Source organism: Cervus elaphus, chromosome 5 (genome assembly GCF_910594005.1).
Source record: "Cervus elaphus chromosome 5, mCerEla1.1, whole genome shotgun sequence".
NCBI classification, from domain to species: Eukaryota; Metazoa; Chordata; class Mammalia; order Artiodactyla; family Cervidae; genus Cervus; species Cervus elaphus.
This window is the reverse complement of record NC_057819.1, coordinates 90,340,833-90,366,298: the sequence shown is the minus strand read 5'-3', so window position 1 is coordinate 90,366,298 and position 25,466 is coordinate 90,340,833. Positions and strand designations below refer to the sequence as shown.

At 41.0% G+C, this 25,466-nt stretch overlaps 1 protein-coding gene and 1 pseudogene across 2 annotated transcripts in view; one reads left to right on the top strand and one right to left on the bottom strand.

Moving 5' to 3' along the window:
• Positions 1–25,466, bottom strand: part of MYO1D (myosin ID) — a 357,910-nt gene that overhangs the window by 119,681 nt on the left and 212,763 nt on the right. For both annotated transcript variants that reach the window (XM_043903065.1, XM_043903066.1), the window contains exons 19-20: positions 24,872–24,976; positions 17,236–17,349 (exon numbers count right to left, since the gene is read on the bottom strand). In XM_043903065.1, coding sequence (XP_043759000.1) covers positions 17,236–17,349; positions 24,872–24,976 — 219 coding nt within the window. The remainder of the gene's footprint in view (positions 1–17,235; positions 17,350–24,871; positions 24,977–25,466) is intronic.
• Positions 4,798–5,195, top strand: LOC122695662 (annotated as a pseudogene).

The following is a 25,466-nucleotide window of genomic DNA, read 5'->3' as shown; positions in this document are numbered from 1 at the left end:
TGTATGGTGATGTCCATTACAAGGGATGAGAGTCAGCAAACATAAAGTGATGATCTTATACCACTCTTGTTGAAGGAAAATCTTCAACTGCAAATAGTAAGACTATTTGCAGACATCCAACCATAGTCAGTACCTTAAAGTTTTAATAAAAAAAAAAACAAACACTTTTTCTATTGGAGTGTAGCCAATGAACAATGCTGTGATAGTCTCAGGTGATCAGCAAAGGGGCACGGCTGTACACACACACGCATCCATTCTCCCCCAAAGTCCCCTCCCATCCAGGCTGTGCTGGGCTTAGTCAGTTGGTGGTGCCTGACTCTTCCCGACCCCATGGAATGTAGCCTGCCAGGCTCCTCTGTCCGCGGGGATCCTCCAGGCAAGAATACTGCAGCCACCTGACATTGAGCAGAGTTCCGTATGCTCGACAGTAGGTCCCTGTTGGCTGTCCATTTTAAATACAGCAGTGTGGACGGGTCCGTCCCAGACTCCCCAACTATCCCGCCCCCCCATCCTCCCACCCACCCCCACACCTGTAAGTTCAGTTCTCTAATCTGTGAGTTTCCTTCTGTTTTGTAAGTTCATTTGTATCATTTCTTCTTAGATTCCACATATTAGAGATGGCATAAGATATTTCTCAGGAAGATTTATTTCTCCTTCCCTCTCTCTCTCTCTCACACACACATAGACACACCTACACGTAAGAAACATCTAATGGAAGAACTGAATTTGGTGGCAAGTCCAACTTTCAACAGATGTTTCCAATCATGAATCGGCCACAGAGATACATATGTCCCCGCCCTCCTGATCTCCCCTGCCATCTCCACCCTCTAGGTTATCACAGAGAACCGGCTTGAGCTCCCTGGTCACATAGCAAAGTCCCACTTGCTATTATTCCACATATGGTAATGTGTATGTTTCCATGCTAGTCTCTCAGTTCAGATGTAGACCAGTTTTTAAAGTCTTTAACTGAGTTTGTTGCAATATTGCTTCTGTTTTATGTTTTGGCTTTTTTTTTTGGTCCCGAGGCATATGGGATCTTAGCTTCCTGACCAGAGACTGGAACCATGCCCTCTGCACTGGAAGGCAAAGTCTTAACCACTGGCCTGCCAGAGAAGTCCCTCTTCTCTCTTTTTAAACTAGGATCTTAGTTGTATGTGTTATTTATCATCAAGGGAGGCGGTGATAGGAAGTCACCACCAGGGTTGTGATTCTAAGGGTTCCAGAGTCAAATGAAAGCCAGGTGCCATTCCCTGCGAGCTTTGTGACCCTGGGCTATTACTTTACTTTTCTGAGTGACAGCTTCCCCTGGAGAGAAAGGTACAATCATCTGTACCTACATGGCTGCCACATGCTTGTGCTGGGCAGGCTGGTTGGCTTCTCTGCTTCTCCCACGGGCCTGTGCAAAGACTGGGTGATGTATTATTTCATTGCTAATACCTGGCAAATGCACAGCATATAGTAGGTGCTCAAAAATATTGACTGCAGGAAAGGGAGCTCTAATAAGACAGTTAATGTGTAAAAGGAAGCCTATTCTTGCAAGGTTAGAGATGTCTATTTCTGTAATCCAGCATCTTCTGGCTAATATATATAATGATTGGTATCTTTTGGCAAAGGTTTCCCAGGTGGCGCTAGTGGTAAAGAACCTGCCTGCCAATGCAGTAGACAGGAGACGTGGGTTTGATCCTTGGGTGGGGAAGATATCCTGGAGAAAGGCATGGCAACCCACTCCAGTATTCTTGCCTGGAAAATCCCTTGGACAGAGGAGCCTGGTGGGCTACAGTCTATGGGGTTGCAAAAGAGTTGGACATAACTGAAGTGACTTAGCACACATTTCTGTAAATGCACAGATCCTTTATGTGTATGCCTCTATTCAGGGCTTTGTTTTAAAAGGATCTTGTTACTAACAATCTGACCTCTGAATAAATGAGCTGGTGTCATACTAATTTTCTCATACTTTAGTTTTTAAAGGCTTTGTGTTTCTTTAACGAGATAGCTTTTCAGAGGAATCATGCACGTGCTCTGATGATTGCTGCTTTCAGACACTGCTTTGATACATCTTTTACATTTGTAATTGAATTTCCAAGTACAGTACTAATGAAAATGGACTCTACCTTCTGCTCCAAAGCACCTTTTGACATCATAAATTGGTTTGCTTATTTAGTATGGTTTAGCATAAGCGGCGCTGTCTAACCCATACAACAAAAGACATTTACTTCCAAACACATGTCAGGAAAACAATCAATAGGGTAGCTTTGAAATTCTGACTTTCTTCTCTTATTAAAAAAAAAAATGAGAGAACCTGGCTAGATGTCCCACTTCTTAGAAGTATTTTAAAACCATGTGGCTCACTCAAATCCAATCATGAATTAACTGAGTGTTAAAAGAAATTATAAGGAGTGGACCATTTCACTGCTTAAGCATCAGAGCAAGAAAAGATTCTTTAAAAAATTAAACTGAAACCCTAACACCTTTATCTTTTAAAATTCTTCTTTCATACAGACATCACTTTTTTTTTTTTAAGAACGGAGGTTTCCAAATATCCGATATTGCTAAGCAACGCTCTTTGTTACAACAGGCAAAAATCTAAACGTTTGCAGGAGATGTTCGAAATACTACAGCTTGCAGGAACTCACTGAGAATTAATTAGGAAGGCAAGTTTATTACCCAAATAAATAAATAAACCCAAAGCCACTCAGTGTCTGACATTAGGGGTTATATACTTTCCATTAAAGAGGACTAATAAATATAGTTTAAAGGCTCAAGGGAGGAGTGAGGGGGAGAGGGCTGGCAAACACCAGCTCAGGCGGTGCCAGACATCAGCTGACTGCCTCCATTGAGATTACCATGGAAACGCCTTCTCCTGGGATATGGCCACGAGGGCAGGGTGCTTGAGAAATGTGATGGGGAGCAGAGCCGGAGGCCGATGGATTTTTAGCAGGGTTCACCCCTGTAGCACATTATAAGGACAATCCATCTTCCAAATGAAACAGTATCTTGCTAGCGAGTCACGTCAGATAGAGTAATAAAGCATGAAGCCTGGCATAATTACGATCCATTTACCTCTACAAAACAGTCACATCTTTTCAGATAATTGTCTCTCTTCTCTCCCCTGCCTGCTTCCTATTCTCCCTAGAACTAAAGGAGGTATTTGTGTAAATTAATTGGCTGCTTCCTCAGCCATCAAGCCCATGCTGATAAAAAGGGACTATATCAAAAACAGCCTTCATGGGCAGATTCAAACATTTTTCAAACCCACCCATCAGGCAAAACCAACACAACTCTGCCAACAAAAGGGTAAGAGGAGTCCCAGCTGAGGTCAGGTTAAATGTTTCAGTTTATGTGGTCTCCCTCGAAACTGGTGAACAGATTTTATGTTTATGCAAATTAAACTCGGTCTTAGCAACCAGCTCCCTGAGCGCTGGCTGGGGAGCACCCTTGTCCACAGGCACTCAAAAGGCAGCAGGGCATTGATTCAAGCGATGTGCCTCAGCCATGGGGTGCAATTCCCCCACAGATTATAGGGATCTCTAGAATGATACGTGGAGTTCAAGAGGCGTGATCAAAGTTTTGCACACAGCATGACTAACTGTGTGGGCTGTTTCTTGCCTTTGTCTCTGCACCAAGCTGTGGCTACCAGAGTCTTCCCACCTCGCAAAACATTCAGATTCTGACCCCACCGTCCCCCGTACAAATTTTAACCTTTCTCGTCAACTGTATTGGAATTAATGCTTTAATTTGATATTACCCCTTACAAATGTAGAAAGTGACTCAAGGGGAATGACACTAATTTGACAATAACACACTCCTAATCTGACTGTATCTAGAAAGTTACACTGTGGTTAATAAAGGGATCACCTGTAACTTGAGTATTTCATCTTGACTGCTATGGATAATTATTTGATCATGCCATTTGTGAGAATATTCTCAAAAACCTGTCACGGTTTTCTATTTTTATCTTTCCTGTGAAAAGTGCCTGGAATCTTGATTAAATGATAAATTGATTTTTGCTAATGCAAGGGGAAAAAAGGTCCCTGATTTATCTTTTAATTATATTTTACCTAGGCTTACGTAAAGATCAGTTGTCATCTCCTGAACACAAACCAACTAACCACAGAGAGGGGAGACATGATTTCTGTAGTTAAAGATTGACTGAGACCCCAGTGAGTGCTGGGTTATACAATTTAGGGTAACAGAAAAATAAATGATACCAGTACACATCTGTTAGAATGGCTAAAATTAAAAAAAAAAATCTGGTGTAGAACTCTTGAACATTGCTGGTAGAAATGCAAAACGACAGTCATGTTGGAAGACAGTTCAGTGGTTCTTATAAAGCCAAACTTGGCCTTATCACAGGAGCTAGAATTGTACTTGAAGGTTTTTACCCAAACAATCTGAAAACTTGTGACCATACAAAAACCTTCATGTGAATGTTTCCAGCAGCTGTATTCATAACTGCCCCAAATTGGAAGCAACCAAGATGTTTCAATAAGCCAAAAGGTAAACCAACATTCATACAATGGACTATTCAGCAATAAAAAGAAAGAAGCTATCAAGCCATGGAAAGGCATATACAAAACCTCAAATACTGATTCCTAAGTGAAAGAAGCCAGAATGAAAAGTATGATTCCAAGAAGCCAGAATGAAAAGTATGATTCCAAGTATATGATATTCTAGAAAAGGCACAACTACAGTAAAATGATCAGTGGTTGCCAGAGATTTGGGGGAGAGAGATAAAAGTTGTAGAAATATGTAAGAAGTATCCATTTTCCCTTCCTGGCTGCCTGAGGATCAACCACCATGAGGAATAACACAGTAGCTATCTGGTCCAGGAAGTTCCCGGCCAATCAACTATGCAAACAAATGATCCCTCATGTCCTTCATCCTGGTGCGGCAACAGTACCCAAGACAAAAATTGGTGGGGGGGAACCAGACAAAATGTATAAGACTGTACTAGCTGTCATCTTCGTATTTGGATTCAGAACCATTTTGGTGGTGGCAAGGCCAATAGCTTTGGCATGATTTACAATTTCTTGGATGATGCAAAGAAAAATAAATCCATACACAGACTTGAGGAATGTGGCCTGTATAAGACGAAAAAAAACACTTCAAGGAAACAGTGAAAGGAACACAAGAGCAGAATGCACAAGGTCAGCAGGACTGTAAAGGCCATCACTGGTGCTGGCAAAAAGGAGTGAAGACTCTGCAGTGATTTTATCTGTGGTGATTGCCCAGATTTTAAATGAGAGGATTAATAAACTATAAAAACTTTAATACAAGAACTATCAAAGACCAAAGCATTGGCAGAATTTTGTTATAAAAAGAGACTGGTAAAAGAAAACTGAAAATAACAGGTATTGTTACGGATGGGCAGCTTATTAATAGGTAAATACTTGATGGTCATTTTTAATCTTAATTTTTTATGCTAAATTCTAATTGTTCATAGGAAAACATGGGATGTGTTCTATAAGCAGTTGGAAATTTAGGCTGCAGCAAGGGCAACATAATAATAGCTTGGCTACAATGAAACATTTCTAAAGATCCACAAGGCAGAGTCAGTGGTACATGTGCCTTCTTTACTGAGATGCAAGATGTAATCTTAAGTGTGTGGAAGTATAAAACTGAAACAAAATGAACACTTTCTGGGACTTCCCTGGTGGTCTAGTGGCTAAGACCCTCTGCTCCTAACACAGAGGGCCTGGGTTCAGTCCCTGGTCAGGGAGCTAGATCCCACATGCCGCTAGGAAGACCCAGTGTAGCCAAATAAATAAGTTAAAAAAATTAACATCTCCTGATTTAATTTCCAGCTGATAAGAAATACAGGGACTTGGAGAATATGCTAAATGACCATGAGGAAACAATTAGATAAATCCAGACTAGACCAGTCCTGGATTCTTTAAAAACTCAACAGCATACATACCAAGTGTTAGTGAGGATACAGAGAAACCAGGACTCTCGTACTGAAGACAATGCAAAATGGAGCAGCCGCTTTGGAAAACAGTTTGGTAGTTCCTTACAAAGGTAAACAAATGCCACGCGGAGTACTTCCGTTCATAGGAAGCCACCAAGAGAAATGAAATCGCACGCCCACACAAAGTCTCCCATGTGAACGAATGTAGCAGCCAAACACCCATTAATGGTGAATATGGAGAAATAAAATATGGTGCATCCACTCAATGGGGTACTACTTAGCAGTGAAAGCAGAAAACCAGTGATGCTCGGAGCATGGATGAACCTCTGAAACATTATGCTAAACAAAGGAAGCCAGACAGGAAAACAGTATCTATTGTATGGTATGATTCCACGTACATGAAGTTTTTAGAAAAGGTGACAGTATAGAGGCAGAAAGGTCAGTGATTGTCTAGGGCTGAAACTAAGAGTGGGGATTTACTACAAATGAGCGTGGGAGAACTTTCTCAAGTGACGGAAATGTTCCAAGACTGGAATTATGCGATGTTTGGACAACTGCATACATTTACTAAAAATAACTGAACCGGACCTTACAATGGGGTGAATTTTGGGGTAAGTACTTTAAATGTATTAGTTCCAGGGCTGCCATAACAAAGTACCAGGGCAGGTGCCCTACACAACAGAGGTCTATTGTCTCAGAGTTCTGGAGGCTAGAAGTCCAAGACCAAAGTGTGGGCAAGGCTCGCTCCTTCTGGGGTCTCTCTCCTTGCCTGTAGGTGTCTGTCTCCCCCGTGTCTCCCTGCGATCTTCCTCTGTATGTGTCTCTGTCCTAATCTCTTCTTAAAAGGATACCAGGTCTTACCAGGTGGTGCTAGGGGTAAAGAATCCGTCTGCTAATTCAGGAGATGCTGATTCCACCCCTGGGTCGGGAAGATCCCCTGGAGAAGGCAATGGCAACACCATCCAGTATTCTTGCCTGAGAAATCCCATGGACAGAGGAGCCTGGCGGGCTATAGTCCATGGGGCCGCAAAGAGTCAGACATGGCTGAGTGACACACACACCCACAGAGACACAGACAGACAGACAGACACACACACCAGTCACAGTGGATCGGGGCCCACCCTAAGGTCTCATTTTAACCTAATCACTTCTTTAAAGATTCTGTCTCCAAACATAGTCCTATGTTAAAGTACTGGAGGTTAGGACTTTAACAAGTGAATTCTGAGGGAACACAACTGAGCTCATCATAGTAAATGATACCTTAATAACGCTGTTTTAAAAGTCAATTTCACCAAAAAAAAAAAAAAAAAGAAGTGGGGGGTTGTGTCTAGAGGTACAGTTTTGGACTAAAAGATATGTAATGACCAGATCCAAAATATGAACCTAGATAGGATTTTTAAAAAATAGGTATAAAAGACATTCTTTGAACAACTGAGGAAATTTGAACGTGAGTTGACCAACACATAATGGATAATGATTATATATTATATTTGGTATTACAGAAATGTTATTAATATTTTTAGATATGAAAATGGTGTTGTGGTTAAGAGAGAAGATGTCCTATTCTTAGAAGAATGAACACAGGGGCATTTTAGCAGTGAAGTGTCATGAGAGAGAGAAAATAAGTATGACAAAAAAGAAATTAAACACTTAATGAATCTAGGTGGAGGGAATATGGGTATTCCTTATAATATTCTTTCAATTTCCCTATACATTTGAAAAATTTTATAATAAAAAGTTGGAAGAATACAATTAGCAGTGAACTCTGAAGGGGTAGAAAGTTCTAAAGGTAGAAAAGGCACCTGTATCCAAGATTTCCTTCACTCTTTTCCTTCCTGGCTAATTGAAATAGAAAATATACTCTTCGAAAGTTCACATCCAGTTACAGCTTTTTTTTTTTTTTTTTCCAGTTACAGCTTTTTATAAGTGAGAAATTATTAGTGTTTGTTTCTACTACATAAAATCTAGAATAAAACATACCATAGTTTAGAGTTTTAAAAATTAGACAGGGAACTCAGTGGTAAAGAATCTGCTTGCAATCACAGGAGACCCAGGTTCTATCTCTGGGTTGGGAAGATCCCCTGGAGGGGGGCATGGCAACCCACTCCAGTAGTCTTGCCTGGAGAATCCCATGGATGGAGGAGCCTGGTGGGCTACAGTCCATGGGGTCACAAAGAGTCAGACACGGCTGAAGTGATGGAGCACGCATGCAGTGAGGAGGTCACAGCATAGAGATCGCTCAGAGGGTAAAGACTTGGCCTGCAAAGCAGGAGACACAGAAGTCATGGGTTCAAACCCTGGGCCAGGAAGATTGCCTGGAGGAGCAAGTGGCAACTTACTCTAGTATTCGTGCCTGAAAAACTCCATGCACAGGGGAGCCTGGCAGGCTACAGTCCACAGGATTGCAAAGAGTCAGACACGACTGAGCAACTAAGCACATTTAGAATAACCAATGACAAAAGCAAAGACTTTTAAAAATAGGAGCAGCGAACTGGTGGCCTGTGGGCTTACAAGATGTGTTCTATTTGGCTTACATGGCATTTAACAATCAGGAGATATTACCTGTAATATAGACTTCAACTTTTTCTGGGTGAATCCAAAGATTTGGCATATGGGTCTCTAGAGGGGTCACAACAGATTACAGTGGTAGCTCCTCCTTGATGGGTATGAACTTCATTCATTTCTAAACCTGACTCCTAAAGGAATTTTACTTTTTCACAGAGGAAATGGGTAAACAGCAAGCTGTCCCTTCTGCTAGGATTTGCTTTATCCTCAGCTCTCTTTTCCTTCATATGGATACAGCTAATGAGAATGTTGGGCTTCCCTGGTGTCTCAGTGGTAAAGAATCTGCCTGCCAATGTGGGAGAAGTGGGTTCGATCCCTGGGTTGGGAAGATCCCCTGGAAGAGGAAATGGTAACCCACTCCAGTATTCTTGCCTGGGAAATCCCACGGACAGAGAAACCTGCTGGGCCCCAGCCCATGGGGTCGTAAAAGAGTCAGACACGACTTACTGACTAAAAAACAACAACAATAATGAGAATACTATATAGGGAGGAGGGTGAAACTGAAGTGGGAGATTTTGGAAATTTATTATAATTTTACAGTTCATAAAATCTCTGCCCAACAGTAATTAAAACTGTCACTGGCACAAAGATAGACAGTAGACCAATAGAACGGAGTAGAGAAACTAGAAAGAGACATATGGACACACCGATTTATAACAAATGTAGTGCTGAAGAGCAAGTGAGGAAAGATGGTCTTTTCAATATGCGGTGTTGGGCCAATTGCTTATATGGGAAAAAAATAAACCCTGAGCTGTTGCCTTGCACATACACAAAAATCAATTCTAGGTGGACTGTAAGCTGTCAATAGGAAAGGTGCAGCGATAAAGCTTATAGAATATGATAGATGAGGATATTTTCACAACCTTGGGATAGGGAATGCTTTCTTAAGCAAAAATAAAAAAGCATCAACCTCAGAGGAAAAAACTGATAAGCTGAAGTACATCAACATGAAAAATGTTGCTCACAGAAACACTAAAGGAATGAAAAGGCAAGTCACAGAGCTGGAGAAAGTATCTGTAAGATCTATAACTGCCAATGGGCACATATGCAGAATATAAAAAGAACTTCTAGAAATCAATTTTTAAAAGACAGCCCAACAGAAACACAGCAAGAGACATCAACAGGCAATTTACAATAGAGGTCCAAATGACCAGTAAATACACAGAAAAGGGCTCAACCTTATTAGTAATAAGAGGAGTACAAAGAAAACCCACAATATGTATCTGTCAGTGGATCAATGGATAAAGAAGTGCCATACATATATGATGTAGCATTATTCAGGCATGAGAAGGAAGGAAATCCCGCCATTTGCAACAACTTGGGTGAATCCTGAGGGCATTATGACTGATATAAGCTGGACAGAGAAAGACAAATACTACATGAGGCAGTCACCAATCTTTTTGGCACCAGGGATCGGTTTTGTGGAAGACAATTTTGCCATGGACTGGGGATGGAGCGGGGGTGGTGGGTGGTTTCAGGATGATTCAAATGCATTATGTTCATTGTGCATTTTATTTTTATTCCCTGGTAGCTCAGCTGGTAAAGAATCTGCTTGCAATGCAGAAGACCCCAGTTCGATTCTTGGGTCAGGAAGCTCTACTGGAGAAGGAATAGGCTACCCACCCCAGTATCCTTGGGCTTCCCCTGGTAGCTCAGCTGATAAAGAATCCACCTGCAATGTGGGAGACCTGGGTTTGGATCCCTGGGTTGGGAAGATCCCCTGGAGAAGGGAAAGGCTACCCACTTTAGTATTCTGGCCTGGAGAATTCCATGGACTGTACAGTCCACGGGGTTGCAAAGAGTTGGACTTGACTGAGTGACTTTCACTTTATTTCTATTATTACATCAACTCCATCTCTGATCATCAGGCATTAGATTAGAGGTTGGGGACCCCTACTATTGATATCACTTATATGTAGAATCTAAAAATGACAAACTCAGAGAAAAAGAGAGTAGAGTGGTGGTCACTAGGGCCTCAGAGGGAGGTGGGGAAAACAAAATGTTGGTCAAAGGGTACAAACTTCCAGCTAGAAGATGAGTAAGTTCTTGGGGTCTATTATACAGCATGGTGATTACAGCTAATACAGTATTACATAACTTGAAAGCTGCTAAGTGATCAGCTCTTCAGTGTTCTTACTACAAAAAAGAAATGGCAATTACAAGGTGTGATGGAGGTGTTATCTAATGCTATGGTGGTAATCACAGTGCAACAGATGAATGTATCAAGCCAACACACGGCACACCTTAGACTTACACAATGTTACATGTCTGTTATATTTCAATAAAGCTAGAACCATCCCCCCCCCCCAAGTGTAACTACCACACACCTACCAGAATAGCTAAAATCCGAAAGACTTTCAGCTTTGCAAATAAGATCTATACCATTTTTCTAGATTCCACGTACATGCGTTAATATACGGTATTTGCTTTTCTCGTTCTGATTTCACTGTGTATGGCAATTAAGGGAGAAAGGGGGGCTGGGAAGAAGCAGGAGATTGGGACTGACGTATATACATGATTGATACTGTGTATAAAAGAGACAGCTAATGGGCACCTACTGTATAGCACAGGGAACTCTACTCAACACTCTGGTGACCTAAATGTGAGGGAAACCCAAAAAAGAGGGGATACATGTATATGTATAGCTGATTCACTGGTTGGTTTCTTTGTTAGTTGAAGAAACTAACACAACATTATAAACGAACTATGCACCAATTAAAAAAAAAAAGACTGTTAGGACCTAGTGTTAGAGAGAAAATGCAGCAACTGGAACTTTCACATGTTGCTGGGGGCAGCGGGAGGGTGTGTAAACCAGTATGATGACTTTGGAAAACTGGAATTATCTACTAAACGGACAGCAATTTCACTCCTGGGTATTTGTCCAATGAAAAAGTATGTATCATACCAATACCAAAACACATGCATAAGAATGATTTTAAAAACCTCAAGTATCCATCAATATGTGAACAGATAAACAACTTGTGTATTTTGACAAGGAAATGCTACACAGCAGTGAAAATAAGCAAACTGGAATTATATGAAATAACATGTATGTTCTCATGAACATAATGTTCAAAGAAACACAAAAAGGAATACACAGTGTTTGATTTCAATTATATTAAGTTCAAAATGAGCAACATTATGCCTCTGAAAAGGAAAGAAGAGATAGTGACTGGGAGGGTTTTTTTTTGGGGGGGGGGAGTCTTATATCTTGATTTTGGGAATGGTTACACCAGTGAATTCACTATGTGATAATTATCAAGCTATAAAGCTATGGTTTTTCTAGTAGTCATGTATGGATGTGTGAGTTGGACCATAAAGAAGGCTGAGGGTCAAAGAATTGATGGTTTCAAACTACGGTGCTGGAGAAGACTCTTGGCAATCCCTTGGACAGCAAGGAGATCAAACCAGTCAATTCTAAAGGAAATCAACCCTGAATATTCACTGGAAGGACTGATGCTGAAGCTGAAGCTCCAATACTTTGGCCACCTGATGTGAAGAGCTGACTCACTGGAAAAGACCCTGATGCTGGGAAAGATCGAGGGCAGGAGGAGAAGGGGGCAACAGAGGATGAGATGGTTGGTTGTAGCCTCTTTGAAGCACTGTTCTCCCACTGGCGCTTTCCCACCAGGAAAGCCTAATGACCTACCTCAGTATTCAGCAGGTCCAAATGTGACTTGGGTCTTAAGGACAACAGTCAAAAATTACAGAGAGAAGAGATCATTTATACCGCCAAATGAATTAGTCATTACTCACACTATGCTAGGAGAAGTCAGGGAAGACTATGCATAGATTTGCAAGTGTTTAACAAGGAGCTGAAGGACTAATTTGGATCGTACAGAACTGGTTGCCATGGTGAGGCCTCACCGGAGACACTGTGTTCAGTGTCACTGCAGGATGAAATGCTAATGGTTTATTGGGTTGGCTGATTCATACCTTAGCCTAGCACTGGCCCCGGCTATATGTCAAGAAAGGTAATTGTTAGATAGAAGTCACACAAAGAGGGACTTCCCTGGTAGTTCAATGGCTAAGACTTCATGCCCTCAGTGCAGGGGGGCCTAGGTTCGATCCCTGGTCAGGGAACTAGATCTCACGTTGAAACTAAGAGTTCACAGGCTGCAACTAACAATCCCACATGTCACGACTAAAAGGTCCCATGTGCTGCAACTAAGACCTGGAGCAGCTAAATAAATAAACATTAAAAAAAGAAGAAATACAAAGAGAAGTAGAGACAGTGGCAGAAACTGACACCATCTAAGTATCACTTTGCTGAGTGGGGCATGGGATAACATGGTCTCTCAGACCTGCCTTAAAATCTGAGTAGTTTCCTGGGATCCTATGAAATTTCTTTCCCTTGCTACCGTGTGTATCCTTTCTTTAAATGCAAATCAAAACAGTACTTGAGATGGTATATGGTCATGTTGGGGCCTAGGGCAGGCCCCCAAATATGTATCAATGGCATATTGACTATTTTGAATTAAAGTTACTTAAGAAGCAGCCAGTGCAGAAAGGACACTTTGGCCCTCCCCTTTATTTCTCTGAAACCAGGAAATAAATCTCTCATATGAAAGGTGCCCTCCTTGGACCCAGAGAAAGACATCATTAGGACCAAAGATAGAGAATTCAGGTCCGAGAAACCTGTATAAATAAACCTTGCTCCTTCTTCACTAATTTACCTCCCAAGCTCACCCCTTGGCTTAAATTCCTTATAATTATGTACCCGAACCTAGTTTCTTTGTTCTGCCAAATCCTCACAAATTTATTGTTTCTTTATACACAAAGATATTAAGTTACCCACTCTTAGATATTCTCTGAGCATCTTTTTATGATCTCCCATTAAAAAGCAGAGACATTACTTGGCTGACAAAGGTCCGTATAGTCAAAGCTATGTTTTTTCCAGTAGTCATGTACGGATGTGAGAGTTGGACCATAAAGAAAGCTGAGTGTTGAAGAACTGATTCTTTTGAACTGTGGTATTGGAGAAGACTCTTGAAAGACCCTTGGACAGCAAGGAGATCAAACCAGTCAATCCTAAAGGAACAGTCCTGAATATTCATTGGAAGGACTGATGCTGAAGCTCCAATACTTTGGCCACCTGATGCAAAGTACTGACACATTAGAAAAGACCCTGACGTTGGGAAAGGCAGGAGGAGAAGGGGGCAACAGAGGATGAGATGGCTGGATGGCATCACTGACTCAATGGACATGAGGTTGAACAAGCTCCGGGAGTTGGTGATGGACCGGGAGGTCTGGCATGCTGCAGTCTATAGGGTTGCAAAGAGTCAGAAACCACTGAGCGACTGAACTGACTGATGCCCATAAAACTAAGTTGGGTTTCCTCCTGTTAATCTGCCTTATGTCAACTTTATTATTAATCCAGCCACAGACACTCAAGAGGGTCAGAGGGAACCTCTCTCCCTCTCCCCACAATCATACTCTGTTCCCTGGGGCCAGAAAAGTCTCAGACACAGGACAGGCAGCTGGGCAGAAGCAGGAATGAAGAGCAGAGAACAAGAGGCACAAAGGGTGGGATCAAAGTTTTACGTTTTTATTGATTACCCTCATCTCTGAAAACTTTCCAACTTGATTCTGAAACACAGTGTTTCCAGAGTTCTTTTCCTTCCTGGAATAATTCATAACCTTATGGAACTGGAGAGAAATTAGAACTCATTTGGCACATTAGAAGAGAAAGGAAAAAAAAGAGGCCCAGAAAGGACAGAGATTTCTTTTTCATTCCATTTCCTTCAGTCATTCTCTTTTCCCCACCATTCAAGCACGATGTTCTTGAATCATCTGCCCCTTCTCCGTCTAGACTGATAATTTCAGCCTCAAATTATACATGTGTCTGCTCCTAAATTTTTATCCTAAGTGCTGAATGCTACGCTCTTTTATACAGTATTAGACTCCAGTGAGCGATGGGATGTTTACTTACAAGTGTCATCAGTGTCTGAAACACAACTTGGTTAAGACTGAAATCTTTCTCCATCTCCTTTCAGCTTCCTCATCCCTGCCATGAGCATTATCATTTTTTAAGCTTCCCTGTCGTAAACTTTTTTTTTTTTTAAATTTTTTGACGTGGACTATTTTTTAAGGCATTACTGAATTTGTTTCAATATTGCTTCTGTTTTGTGTGTGTGTGTGTGTTTTGTTTTGTTTTTTGGCCCTGAGGCATGTGGGATTTTTAGCTCCCCCATAAGGGATCAAACCTGCACCCCTTGCAATGGAAGCCGAAGTTTTAACCACTGGACTACCAGGGAAGTCTCCTTAAACTTTTTAAATTTCAAAATATTTCAAACAAAAAGGATAAAGAATAAAATAATATTCACATCCCTATTATTCAGACTTAATATTTGGCTGCATTTGCTTCAGATTGAAGAATATCTTTACAGATGCGGCTGCAAGTCCCAGCCCCATTCAATCTGCTCCCTCCGGAGAGGATCGATCCTTGGGTCGGGCTGATCCCCTGGAGGGGGGCATGGCAACCCACTCCAGTATTCTTGCCTGGAGAATCCCATGGACAGAGGAGCCTGGCGGCTACAGTCCATGGGGTCACAGAGAGTTGGACACGACTGAGGCGACTCAGCACAGCACAGAGCACTATCCTTACAGAAAAGCTCCTGCAGATGATGTAAAACACACCTCGGAACGATCACGGCCAGTGAATGGTGGGGTTTTGAGGATTTACATGCCCACACCCACTAGTCATGTAGGGGGCTAGGGGTGGGGGTTGTGTCCAGTCAAGGGCTCCAGCAGCCAGTGGGGAGCCTTTTAACAAAGATGCTGGCTGTTGGAAGTTAGGCTGGAACGTACAAAAGTGGAAACGAAATCAAAGGGATGCGGGTGATAGCATCGGTGACAGTGTGTGTCCTGCCTATTGACCTCAATTTACCTCTATGTTTACCTAAACGTTGTTACTTAAAAAAATATATCATATGATATTATTGATAACACTGATGATGATAAGGATGATGAAGAGGAACAGTGACTATAACTATACACCAGTCAACATGAAAAAGGTGGAAAATAAGTTCGGTTCAGAGACTTGTTTAACTACTTACTGGATTTTTATCATGCGCCTGATTGCTCTCCCTCTAATAGAAAGTAAGAAAAAGAAATACACACTTTACTAGACTTTGACAAAATGTGACCTTCTCCCTAATCTTCCTTCATCTCCTTCATCGAGACTATGGGGTTAATAGGCTTAAATGGTGATTGGTATGAGATTATAGGTCTTTGCTAAGAAGACTACCTATAATCAAGAATGTCTTAGAACATCATTTCCTTCTAAGCTGAAATCCATTAGTCTTTCTACTGAAACAAAGCTGAGCACCGAAGAATTGATGCTTTTGAACTGTGGTGTTGGAGAAGACTCTTGAGAGTCCCTTGGACTGCAGGGAGATCAAACCAGTCAATCCTAAAGGAAATCGGTCCTGAATATTCATTGGAAGGACTGATGTTGAAGCTGAAAATCCAATACTTTGGCCACCTGATGTGAAGAACTGACTCACTGGAAAAGACCCTGATGCTGGGAAAGACTGAAGACAGGAGGAGAAGTGGGCGACAGAGGATGAGATGGTTGGATAGTATCACCAACTCAATGGACATGACTTTCAGCAAGCTCTGGGAGTTGGTGATGGACAGGGAAGCCTGACGTGCTGCAGTCCATGGGGTCGCAAAAGGTTGGACACAACTGAGCGACTGAACTGAACTGAACTGAACTAAAATGGAGAAAAGTATGTATGTATGCATGTGCAGTGGGGGGACCAGATGATGGAGTCAAACTTCAACTCCATCATCATGCGATAAGCCTGCAGCAATGTTCTAAGTTATTTAGCAAAGCAGGAACAGCTTGCCTTCCTTGAACCTCACAATCAACAGGACTCCTGATTTAACAAAATAAAACACTGTAAAACAATATGTTTCCTATTTCCTTTTGCAGAGGCCAAAAGGCTTTAAAACAATCTTTAAATAACACTCCTCATAGATCTCATGATTGGACAAACATAGACCTCTCTCTCTAAGAACTAGTAGACAGGAAAATCACCTGAGACATGGAAAGATCCAGCAGTCCAGGGGGATCTTTTTCAAGAATCAGAACAATTACTTGTAAAGCAGATCCCATAAAGCAGAATAAAAAAAATTTTAAAGTCTCATATTGAGATTCAGGGGCTTCCCAGGTAGTGCAAGAGGTAAAGAATCGGCCTGTCAATGCAAGAGATGCAAGAGACGTGGGTTCCAGCCCTGGGTTGGGAAGATCCCCTGGAGAAAGAAATGGCGACTCAGTTCAGTTTTCTTGCCAGGAAAATCCCAGGGACAGAGGAGTCTCGTGGGCTACAGTCCATGGGGTCATAAAGAGTCAGACACGACTGCACGTATAAAAAGAGAGGTAATGTTTTCATAAAGTTATTCTCTACTGTTTCTTTACCCGATTCCACTTCCACATAAAAACAAGCCTTATGATAATCAATAAGGAAATACATTTTGTGTCACCATAGTTAAGCTCTGAGTAGGATACAGAAAGGTCACATAGAATGCAGAGTCCTACACTTTCAAACAAAATGCGCCTTTGTTATTCTATTTGAAGCTTTGGATACTCCTTACAGAAAACTGTACTTTTGTATAAAACATGAGATGGGCAGAACATTTCAGGAATTCATGGGCTCCCTAAAGCCCCAAAGGTTCTTGTGATCTGTTGACCCCCCAGTGGTCCATGAGAACCACGTTAAGAATCCTTTGTTTAGAGTGAAGCAGAGAACACTTACATTGTATAGAGGGATAGTCTTCATCACCTTGTACTGCTTAGTGGGATCCATTTTATACAGGTGACGGTCAGTGACAAAAATTGCTCGATCTTCCACCTTACTAAATCGATTCACCTGTAAGAAAAAAAAGTAAACCATAATATCTCATCAAGAATGAAATCGAACAATCTGCCAGGGAAACATCTAGGGGCTGGTACAAGACCTTCTAGAACTAGCACCCAAAAAAGATGTCGTTTTCATTATAGGGGACTGGAATGCAAAAGTAGGAAGTCAAGAGATACCTGGAATAACAGGCAAATTTGGCCTTAGAGTACAGAATGAAGCAGGGCAAAGGCTAACTGAGTTTTGCCAAGGGAATGCACTGGTCGTAGCAAACACCTTCTTCCAACAACACAGGAGAATCACATGGACATCACCAGATGGTAAATACTGAAGTCAGATTGATTATATTCTTTGCAACCAAAGATGGAGAAGCTCTATACAGTCAGCAAAAACAAGACCGGGAACTGACTGTGGCTCAGATCTTAACTCCTTATTGTCAAATTCAGACTTAAATTGAAGAAAGTATGGAAAACCACCAGACCATTCAGTCTCTTACAATTATACAGTGGAAGTGACAAATAGATTCAAGAGATTAGATCTGATAGAGTGTCTGATGAACTATGGATGGAGGTTCATGACATTGTACAGGAGGCAGTGATCAAGACCATCGCCGAGAAAAAGAAATGCAAAAAGGCAAAATGGTTGTCTGAGGAGGCCTTACAATTAGCTGAGAAAAGAAGAGAAGCTAAAGGCAAAGGAGAAAAGGAAAGATATACCCATTTGAATGCAGAGTTCCAAAGAATAGCAAGGAGAGATAAGAAAGCCTTCCTCAGTGATCAATGCAAAGAAATAGAGGAAAACAATAGAATGGGAAAGACTGCAAATCTCTTCAAGAAAATTAGAGATACCAAGGGAACATTTCATGCAAAGATGGGCACAATAAAGGACAGAAATGGTATGGACCTAACAGAAGCAGAAGATATTAAGAAGAGGTGGCAAGAATACACAGAACTGTACAAAAAAGGTCTTCACGACCCAGATAATCATGATGGTGTGATCATTCACCTACAGCCAGATATCCTGGAATGGGAAGTCAAGTGGGCCTTAGGAAGTATCACTATGAACAAAGTTAGTGGAGGTGATGGAATTACAGTTGAGCTATTTCAAATCCTGCACTCAATATGCCAGCAAATTTGGAAAACTCAGCAGTGGCCACAGGACTGGAAAAGGTCAGTTTTCATTCCAATCCCAAAGAAAGGCAATGCCAAAGAATGTTCAAACTACCATACAATGGCATTCATCTCACAGGCTAGCAAAGTAATGCTCAAAATTCTCCAAGCCAGGCTTCAATAGTATGTGAACCATGAACTTCCAGATGTTCAAACTGGATTTAGAAAAGGCAGAGAAACCAGAGATCAAATTACCAACATCCATTGGATCATCAAAAAAGCAAGAGAGTTCCAGAAAAACATCTATTTCTGCTTTATTGACTATGCCAAAGCCTTTGACTGTGTGGATCACAACAAACTGCGGAAAATTCTTCAAGAGATGGGAATACCAGACCACCTGATCTGCCTCCTGAGAAATCTGTATGCAGGTCAACAAGCAACAGTTAGAACTGTACATAGAAAAGCAGACTGGTTCCAAATTGGGAAAGGAGTACGTCAAGCCTGCATATTGTCACCCTGCTTACTTAACGTATATGCAGAGTACATCATGTGAAATGACGGGCTGGATGAAACACAACCTGGAATCAAGGTTGCTGGGAGAAATACCAATAACCTTAGATATGCAGATGACACCACTCTTATGGCAGAAAGCAAAGAAGAACTAAAGAGCCTCCTGATGAAATTGAAAGAGGAGAGAGAAAAAGTTGGCTTAAAACTCAACATTTAGAAAACTAAGATCATGGCATCTGGTCCCATTACTTCATGGCAAATAGATGCGGAAACAGTGGAAACAGTGGCAGACTTTATTTTTTTGGGCTCCAAAATTACTGCAGATGGTGATTGCAGCCATGAAATTAAAAGACGTTTACTCCTTGGAAGGAAAGCGATGATCAACCTAGACAGCATATTAAAAAGCAGAGATGTTACTTTGCCAATAAAGGTCCAAATAGTCAAAGCTATGGTTTTCCCAGTAGTCATGTATGGATGTGAGAGTTGGACTATAAAGAAAGCTGAGTGGTGAAGAATTGATGCTTTTGAACTGTGGTATTGGAGAAGACTCTTGAGAGTCCCTTGGACTGCAAGGAGATCCAAGCAGTCCACCCTAAAGGAAATCAGTCCTGAATATTCATTGGAAGGACTGATGCTAAAGCTGAAACTCCAACACTTTGGCCACCTGATGCGAAGAACTGACTCATTAGCAAAGACCCTGGTGTGGGGAAGGACTGAAGGTGGGAGGAGAAGGGGACAATGAGATGGCTGGATGGCATCACTGACTCGATGGACATGAGTTTGAGCAAGCTCCAGGAGTTGGTGATGGACAGGGAAGCCTGATGTACAGCAGTCCATGGGGTCACAAAGAGTTGGACACCACTGAGTGACTGAACTTACACTGGTGGTGGAGCCAAATCCTATAACAGACGTCGTCCAGCTGTGACCATTCTACTGGATGCAAAGAGATGGAAAAGGAGTAGGCGCTCTCAGATTTGTGGACTTTTATAATGTAAAGGTCACAGTTTTACAATTTATCAGGGAAAACAAGAAAAACGCATAAGAATTAAAGAACAAAAAAAAATGTAACCCAGACACTACAACAAAAGTGAAAAGGCAACCCACAGGAGAAAATTTTTGCAAATCATATATCTGGAAAAAAACCTCTTTTTTAGAATACATAAAGAATATATGTTGTATCTAGAGTACATAACTCAATAAGGAAAAGACCAAAAAATTTTTTTTAAATGGGTAAAGAATTTAAAGAGACATTTCTCCAGAGAAGATATATATGTGCCTGTAGAAAAACATGAAAAGGTGCTTGACATCACTGGCCATCAGAAAAACACCCATCAGAACCACGGTGAGATATACCACCTCACGCCCACTAGGTTGACAATAATATAAAGGATAGATAGTAACAAGTGCTGGCCAGGGTGTGGAGAAAGTGGAACCCTCATTACTACTAGTGGGGGTCTAAGATGAAACAGTCCCTTTGGAAAACAGTCTGGCAGCTCCTGAAACCATTAAACAGAATTACCACATGACTCAGAAATTCCAGAGTATATACCCAAGGGAACTGAAAACATATCCACGGAAAAACTTGTGCCTGAATGTTAACAGCTGTCTTAATCATAATGGCTACAAAGTAGAAACAACCCAAATGTCCATTAACTGAGGAATGAATAAATAAAATGTGATATATCCATATAATGGAATATAATTTGCAATAAAAAGAATGAAGTATTGATACCTGCTATACCATGAAAGAACCCTGATAGCATGCCAAGTAGAAGAAGCCAGTCACTAAGGACCATGTGTTACACAATTCCATTCATATGAAATGTCCAGAATAAGCAAATCTATAGAAACAGAGCATAGATTAGTGGCTTCACGGGGCTGGGGGAAAGGGGAGGTTTTGGGGTGGGGGGACAGCTAAGGGGTGTGGGGTTTCTTTATGGGTTAATGAAAGTTGTCGACAACTGGTTTTAGTGATGGGTATTCAACCCCGCTCTAAAATCATATACTTTAAAATGGTGAATGATATGTTAAGTGAATCTATCTCAATGAAAAGTGAAAGTGTTAGTCGCTCAGTCATGTCCGACTCTTTGTGACCCCATGGACCGTAGCCTACCAGGCTCCTCTTTCCAGGGCGTTCTCCAGGCAAGAATATTGGAGTGGGTTGCCATTCCCTTCTCGAGGGGCTCTTCCCAACCCAGGAATTAAACCCCAGTCTCTTGCATTGCAGGTGGATTCTTCATAGTCTGAGCCACAAGGGAAGCCCCATATCTCAATAAAGCTGTTAAAAGTTAACCCCTATTTGAAACAACTCATTCTGTTCCTTTCCTAATACAATGGGCAGGTGTATTTCAGATTAAACTCCCTGAAGTATCTCATTAAACCTGCATCTTCTACATTAAGTCTACTTATGCTAAATGAAATAAGGATGTGTTTTATATATATATATATCTATCTTTTAAAATTCATTATTATTTTTTTATTTTTTGGCCTCTTAATGCAGCATGTGGGATCTTGGTTCCCCAACCAGGGATCAAACCCATACCCCCTGTAGCGGAAGCACAGAGTCTTAACCACTGGAGTGGCAGGGAAGTTCCAGGCTAGGATATAGTGGAATATATTGCTTTAGGTAGGATATAGCCAACTAAAATTCAAGTTTTAGTTTGAATTTTATTGTCTTCTCCCCTTTGCCTCATCATTTTAGAAATCAGTCCTTTCTCTAAACATTTCCTTTATAATCAGAGCATATTTTCCAGTCTTAAACTTGACAAAAACGGTATCTGTAATTAAGATGAGAATAGAGTCTATGTGGTAAAATAATAACTACTCTTGGTAGTAATGATTTACTTCACGCAGCAACATTTTTTTTTTTTTGCCATAAAAGAGAACTAGCACTTGTCAGCCAACTTGAAACAAGGTGCTTGCAGAGTTTCTGCATAAACGTTTTTCTAAGTTGTTTTGCACACTCTCCTGCAATGCTTTGTGAGAGACAGGCTTCCAAGTCAAGTTGGTTCGAGGAACTGCTAACCACAGCCTCCCCTGGGGTGTTCAGAGCCCATGGATACATCAAAGGCTCATAGAATTCTGCATTTTAAGAGCATGTTAACCCATCCATTCCTGGTGGCTCAGATGGTAAAGAATGTGGGAGACCCGGGTTCGATCCCTGGATTGGGAAGATCCTCTGGAGTAGGAAACGACAACCTGCTCCAGTATTCTTGCCTGGGAAATTCGCGGACAGAAGAGCCTGGCGGGCTACAGTCCCTGGGGTTGCAAACAGTCAGACATGACTGAGCGACTAACACCTGCACACTTTTTTCCTGAATACATTTAGTTATGGAACTCTATTAAAAAAAATTCATATTTAAAGGAACATTGGTTTGTGAAAAACCTCTTGGAGAACACTAGTCATTTGTATCCATCTTAGGATATGGAAAACAAAGAACCTCTAACATGGAATTTGAATAGCAAGTAAAAGTCGGGCTCCTCATCTTTTGTGAGATCACATTGAGAAACAGATTAAGTGTGCTGCAAACGAATATGGAAAAAAACAACTTGTTGCATCATTTTTCAAGGTCACACAAGATTTGAAAAACAGTAGGAGTGCTCAAGTGGAGACTCTAGCCCTTCTGATGATATGTCCATGAGTTAACCTGGAAACCAACAGACAAAACCCTCAAAGCAACAATTCCACTGAAACACTGTTTAGAAATATTACATTCTTTTTTTGCAGAAATATAATTTCTAAGGAGCACAGGTCATAAGTCTTTACCCTGAGGTTTAGCAGCTCAAATCATTCTTAATGCATGAATCAAGTTGAGTGGAAAGGACATTAATGTAACGGAGGAAAAGCTTTGAGTTGCATAACTTAGCTAAATCAAAACGGCAAAGACAAATGTTTTCAATACTTATGTGAATTTATAAATTCAGATTTATTTAAAGTAATTCTAACATAGGTAGGGACACAATTTTTCTTCCTCTTAGATTCATACAGTAATAGAAAAACTTGATCACAGATTCAGTGTTAGATGAGCTCTTATCTGATTTCTTCTATTACCCAAGCTAAAATCCTCAACCAGAGAAAAATCTCTAGTTATCTTGTTCTTGCCTGAACACTTCTAGGGATTTGTCTGTAGGTTTCATCAGCTCTACAGGGGGCCAGAGATAAAGTTTCCCTGGAGGCAGACCAGGAGAAAACACATTTTGGGTGAGAGTCACTATTTGCACAGGTCTCCCACCTTAAAGGACATTTTATAGCTGTGTGTGTATGCTAAGTCACTTCAGTCATGTCCGACTCTTTGTGACCGTATGGACTGTGGCCTGCCAGGCTCCTCCGTCCATGGGGATTCTCCAGGCAAGAATACTGGAGAGTTGTTATGCCCTTCAGGGGAATCTTCCTGACCCAGGGATCGAACGCATGTCTCTAATGTTTCCTGCATTAAGCAGGTCGGTACTTTACCACACTAGCACCACCTGGGAAGCCTTTTTATAGCTGTAGCTATGGAAGGTGGTTGTTTCAGAAAGAACCAAGACATGAAGAAGAAGAGGACTTGACTAAAATCATATCAAGTTTACCTACATATGTCCTTGAGGACTGGAAAGTTCCTAAAGATGACATTATCTAAGTTATGATGTGAAGAAATACAGTGTATTATTTTGCATTTAACTTAGAAATACAGAAGCAGGACTATAACATTTTCAGTTTGTTTTTTTTGTTGCAGTAGGACCTAGGGAGAGACATGTTGTCAGACATCAAATTGTTATCGCTGGAAAGACAGAATCAGGGATGCCAGGTTTTTCTAAGCAGATGATGTAATTCTCAAAACCATCCAGCTCTCTCTGATCAGTTTTCCCGATGACTAATTTGACCGTGATACTAGAAAGGAAGTATCCTAGATAGTGGATATGAGAATTCACTAAAATGGCACATTCCTTTGTCAAATTCAAACCCTGGCATCATGGCTTATACTGTTTTGTGTGGGTGTGTGAATCTGGTTAGCAAAAGTCACTTCTTGGTTGCCTCATGAACTCTAGGTATACTGATCAAATAGAATTTCTGGATCTAGAGTTCAGAATTCGACTCTACGCTCTGGTTACCAAGATACTACCAGCAAGCTTTCCATGGTGACATTTCATTTGAAGTTTAAAACAGGCTGCTCTCTGGTTTGTTTAAAAGTTGATGTTGAGTTATCTGTTTTTCCACAGAGTATTTGAATGCTAACATCCATTATGTAAGAATCCCTCACTACCCACTCACCCCAGCCCCTGGTAACCACAATTCCACTTTCTATTTCTATTAATTTGACTGTTTTAAGATATTTCATGGAAGTGGAATCAAAGAATATTTGTCCTTTTGTGTCTTATCACTTAGATAATATCTTCAAGGTTCATCCACATTGTAGCATGTATTTCATTCCTTTTCATGGCTGAAAAGCTATTTTTCAATACTATTCATGGCTGAATGGTATTCAATTGAATGGATACATGTATTCTTTATTTGTATATCTATTGATGAACATTTGGGCTGTTTCCACCTTTAACTACTGTGAAGAATGCTGCTAGGAACACTGAAGTACACTCAATGATCTTTTAAAGAGATTAAGTGATAGGAAAAAGATTATGTATTTACTTACCCATGTAGCTACCACTTTTCTTGCTCTTCATTCTTAGGGGTATGTCCACATTTCCTCTTGCCTGGCTAACAAACATATTTACTCCCCTAATTAGACTTTATAGCCTAACCCTAATATTGTAGTCACTTCAGTCATTCCATCAATGCCTCACCATATATACAGGTAGAGCCCATGGATGATGTAGCCAGTTATGGACCTACTGTTCTGTTTCACTGTGGTCATAGCTAAGTCAGTTTCACCTGAAGCAGTCTTTTCTTTCCAAGGAGGTCCATTTCAAGCTTGCCTTACCTTACGGACATGACAGGAAAAGAGGACATTCATGTATTTGTCCTTCCGTTTCAGTTCATTCGCAACGGGTACGAATGTGCCTGAGGTCTGAGGTGTATCTGGTTTCTGAAAGAAACAGGAAACATGGTAAAAGGTGTATGCTTAACATTTTAGATGAAAACATCATCTTTTACTACTTTATAACTCTGCTCATGTATTTTCACACAGGTCCTTTTTTTACCTTCCCATTCCAGACGATAAGCTACTAAAAGGTTATTCTAGCACCAAAGATCCTAGAATATTTTAAAAATCAAGAATGGGAGAGAGGATGAAATACAGCTCTGGGAATTATTGATACAAAGGTGGGTAATTAAAAATAGTTGCTGAATTACGCAAGAGAAGGTTTAAATGATCAAAGCCAGGTTATTGAATGTACCTAATTCATATGGATAGAAGGCAGAGAACACGCTCTCTCTCTTTTTGGTTTCATATATATTTATTTGACTGTGTCAGGTTTTAGTTGTGGCTCACGGTCTCAAATGTTGTGGCTCGTGGGCTTAGTTGGTCTGAGGCATGTGGGATCTTACTTCCCCAGACAAGGATCAAACCTGCGTGC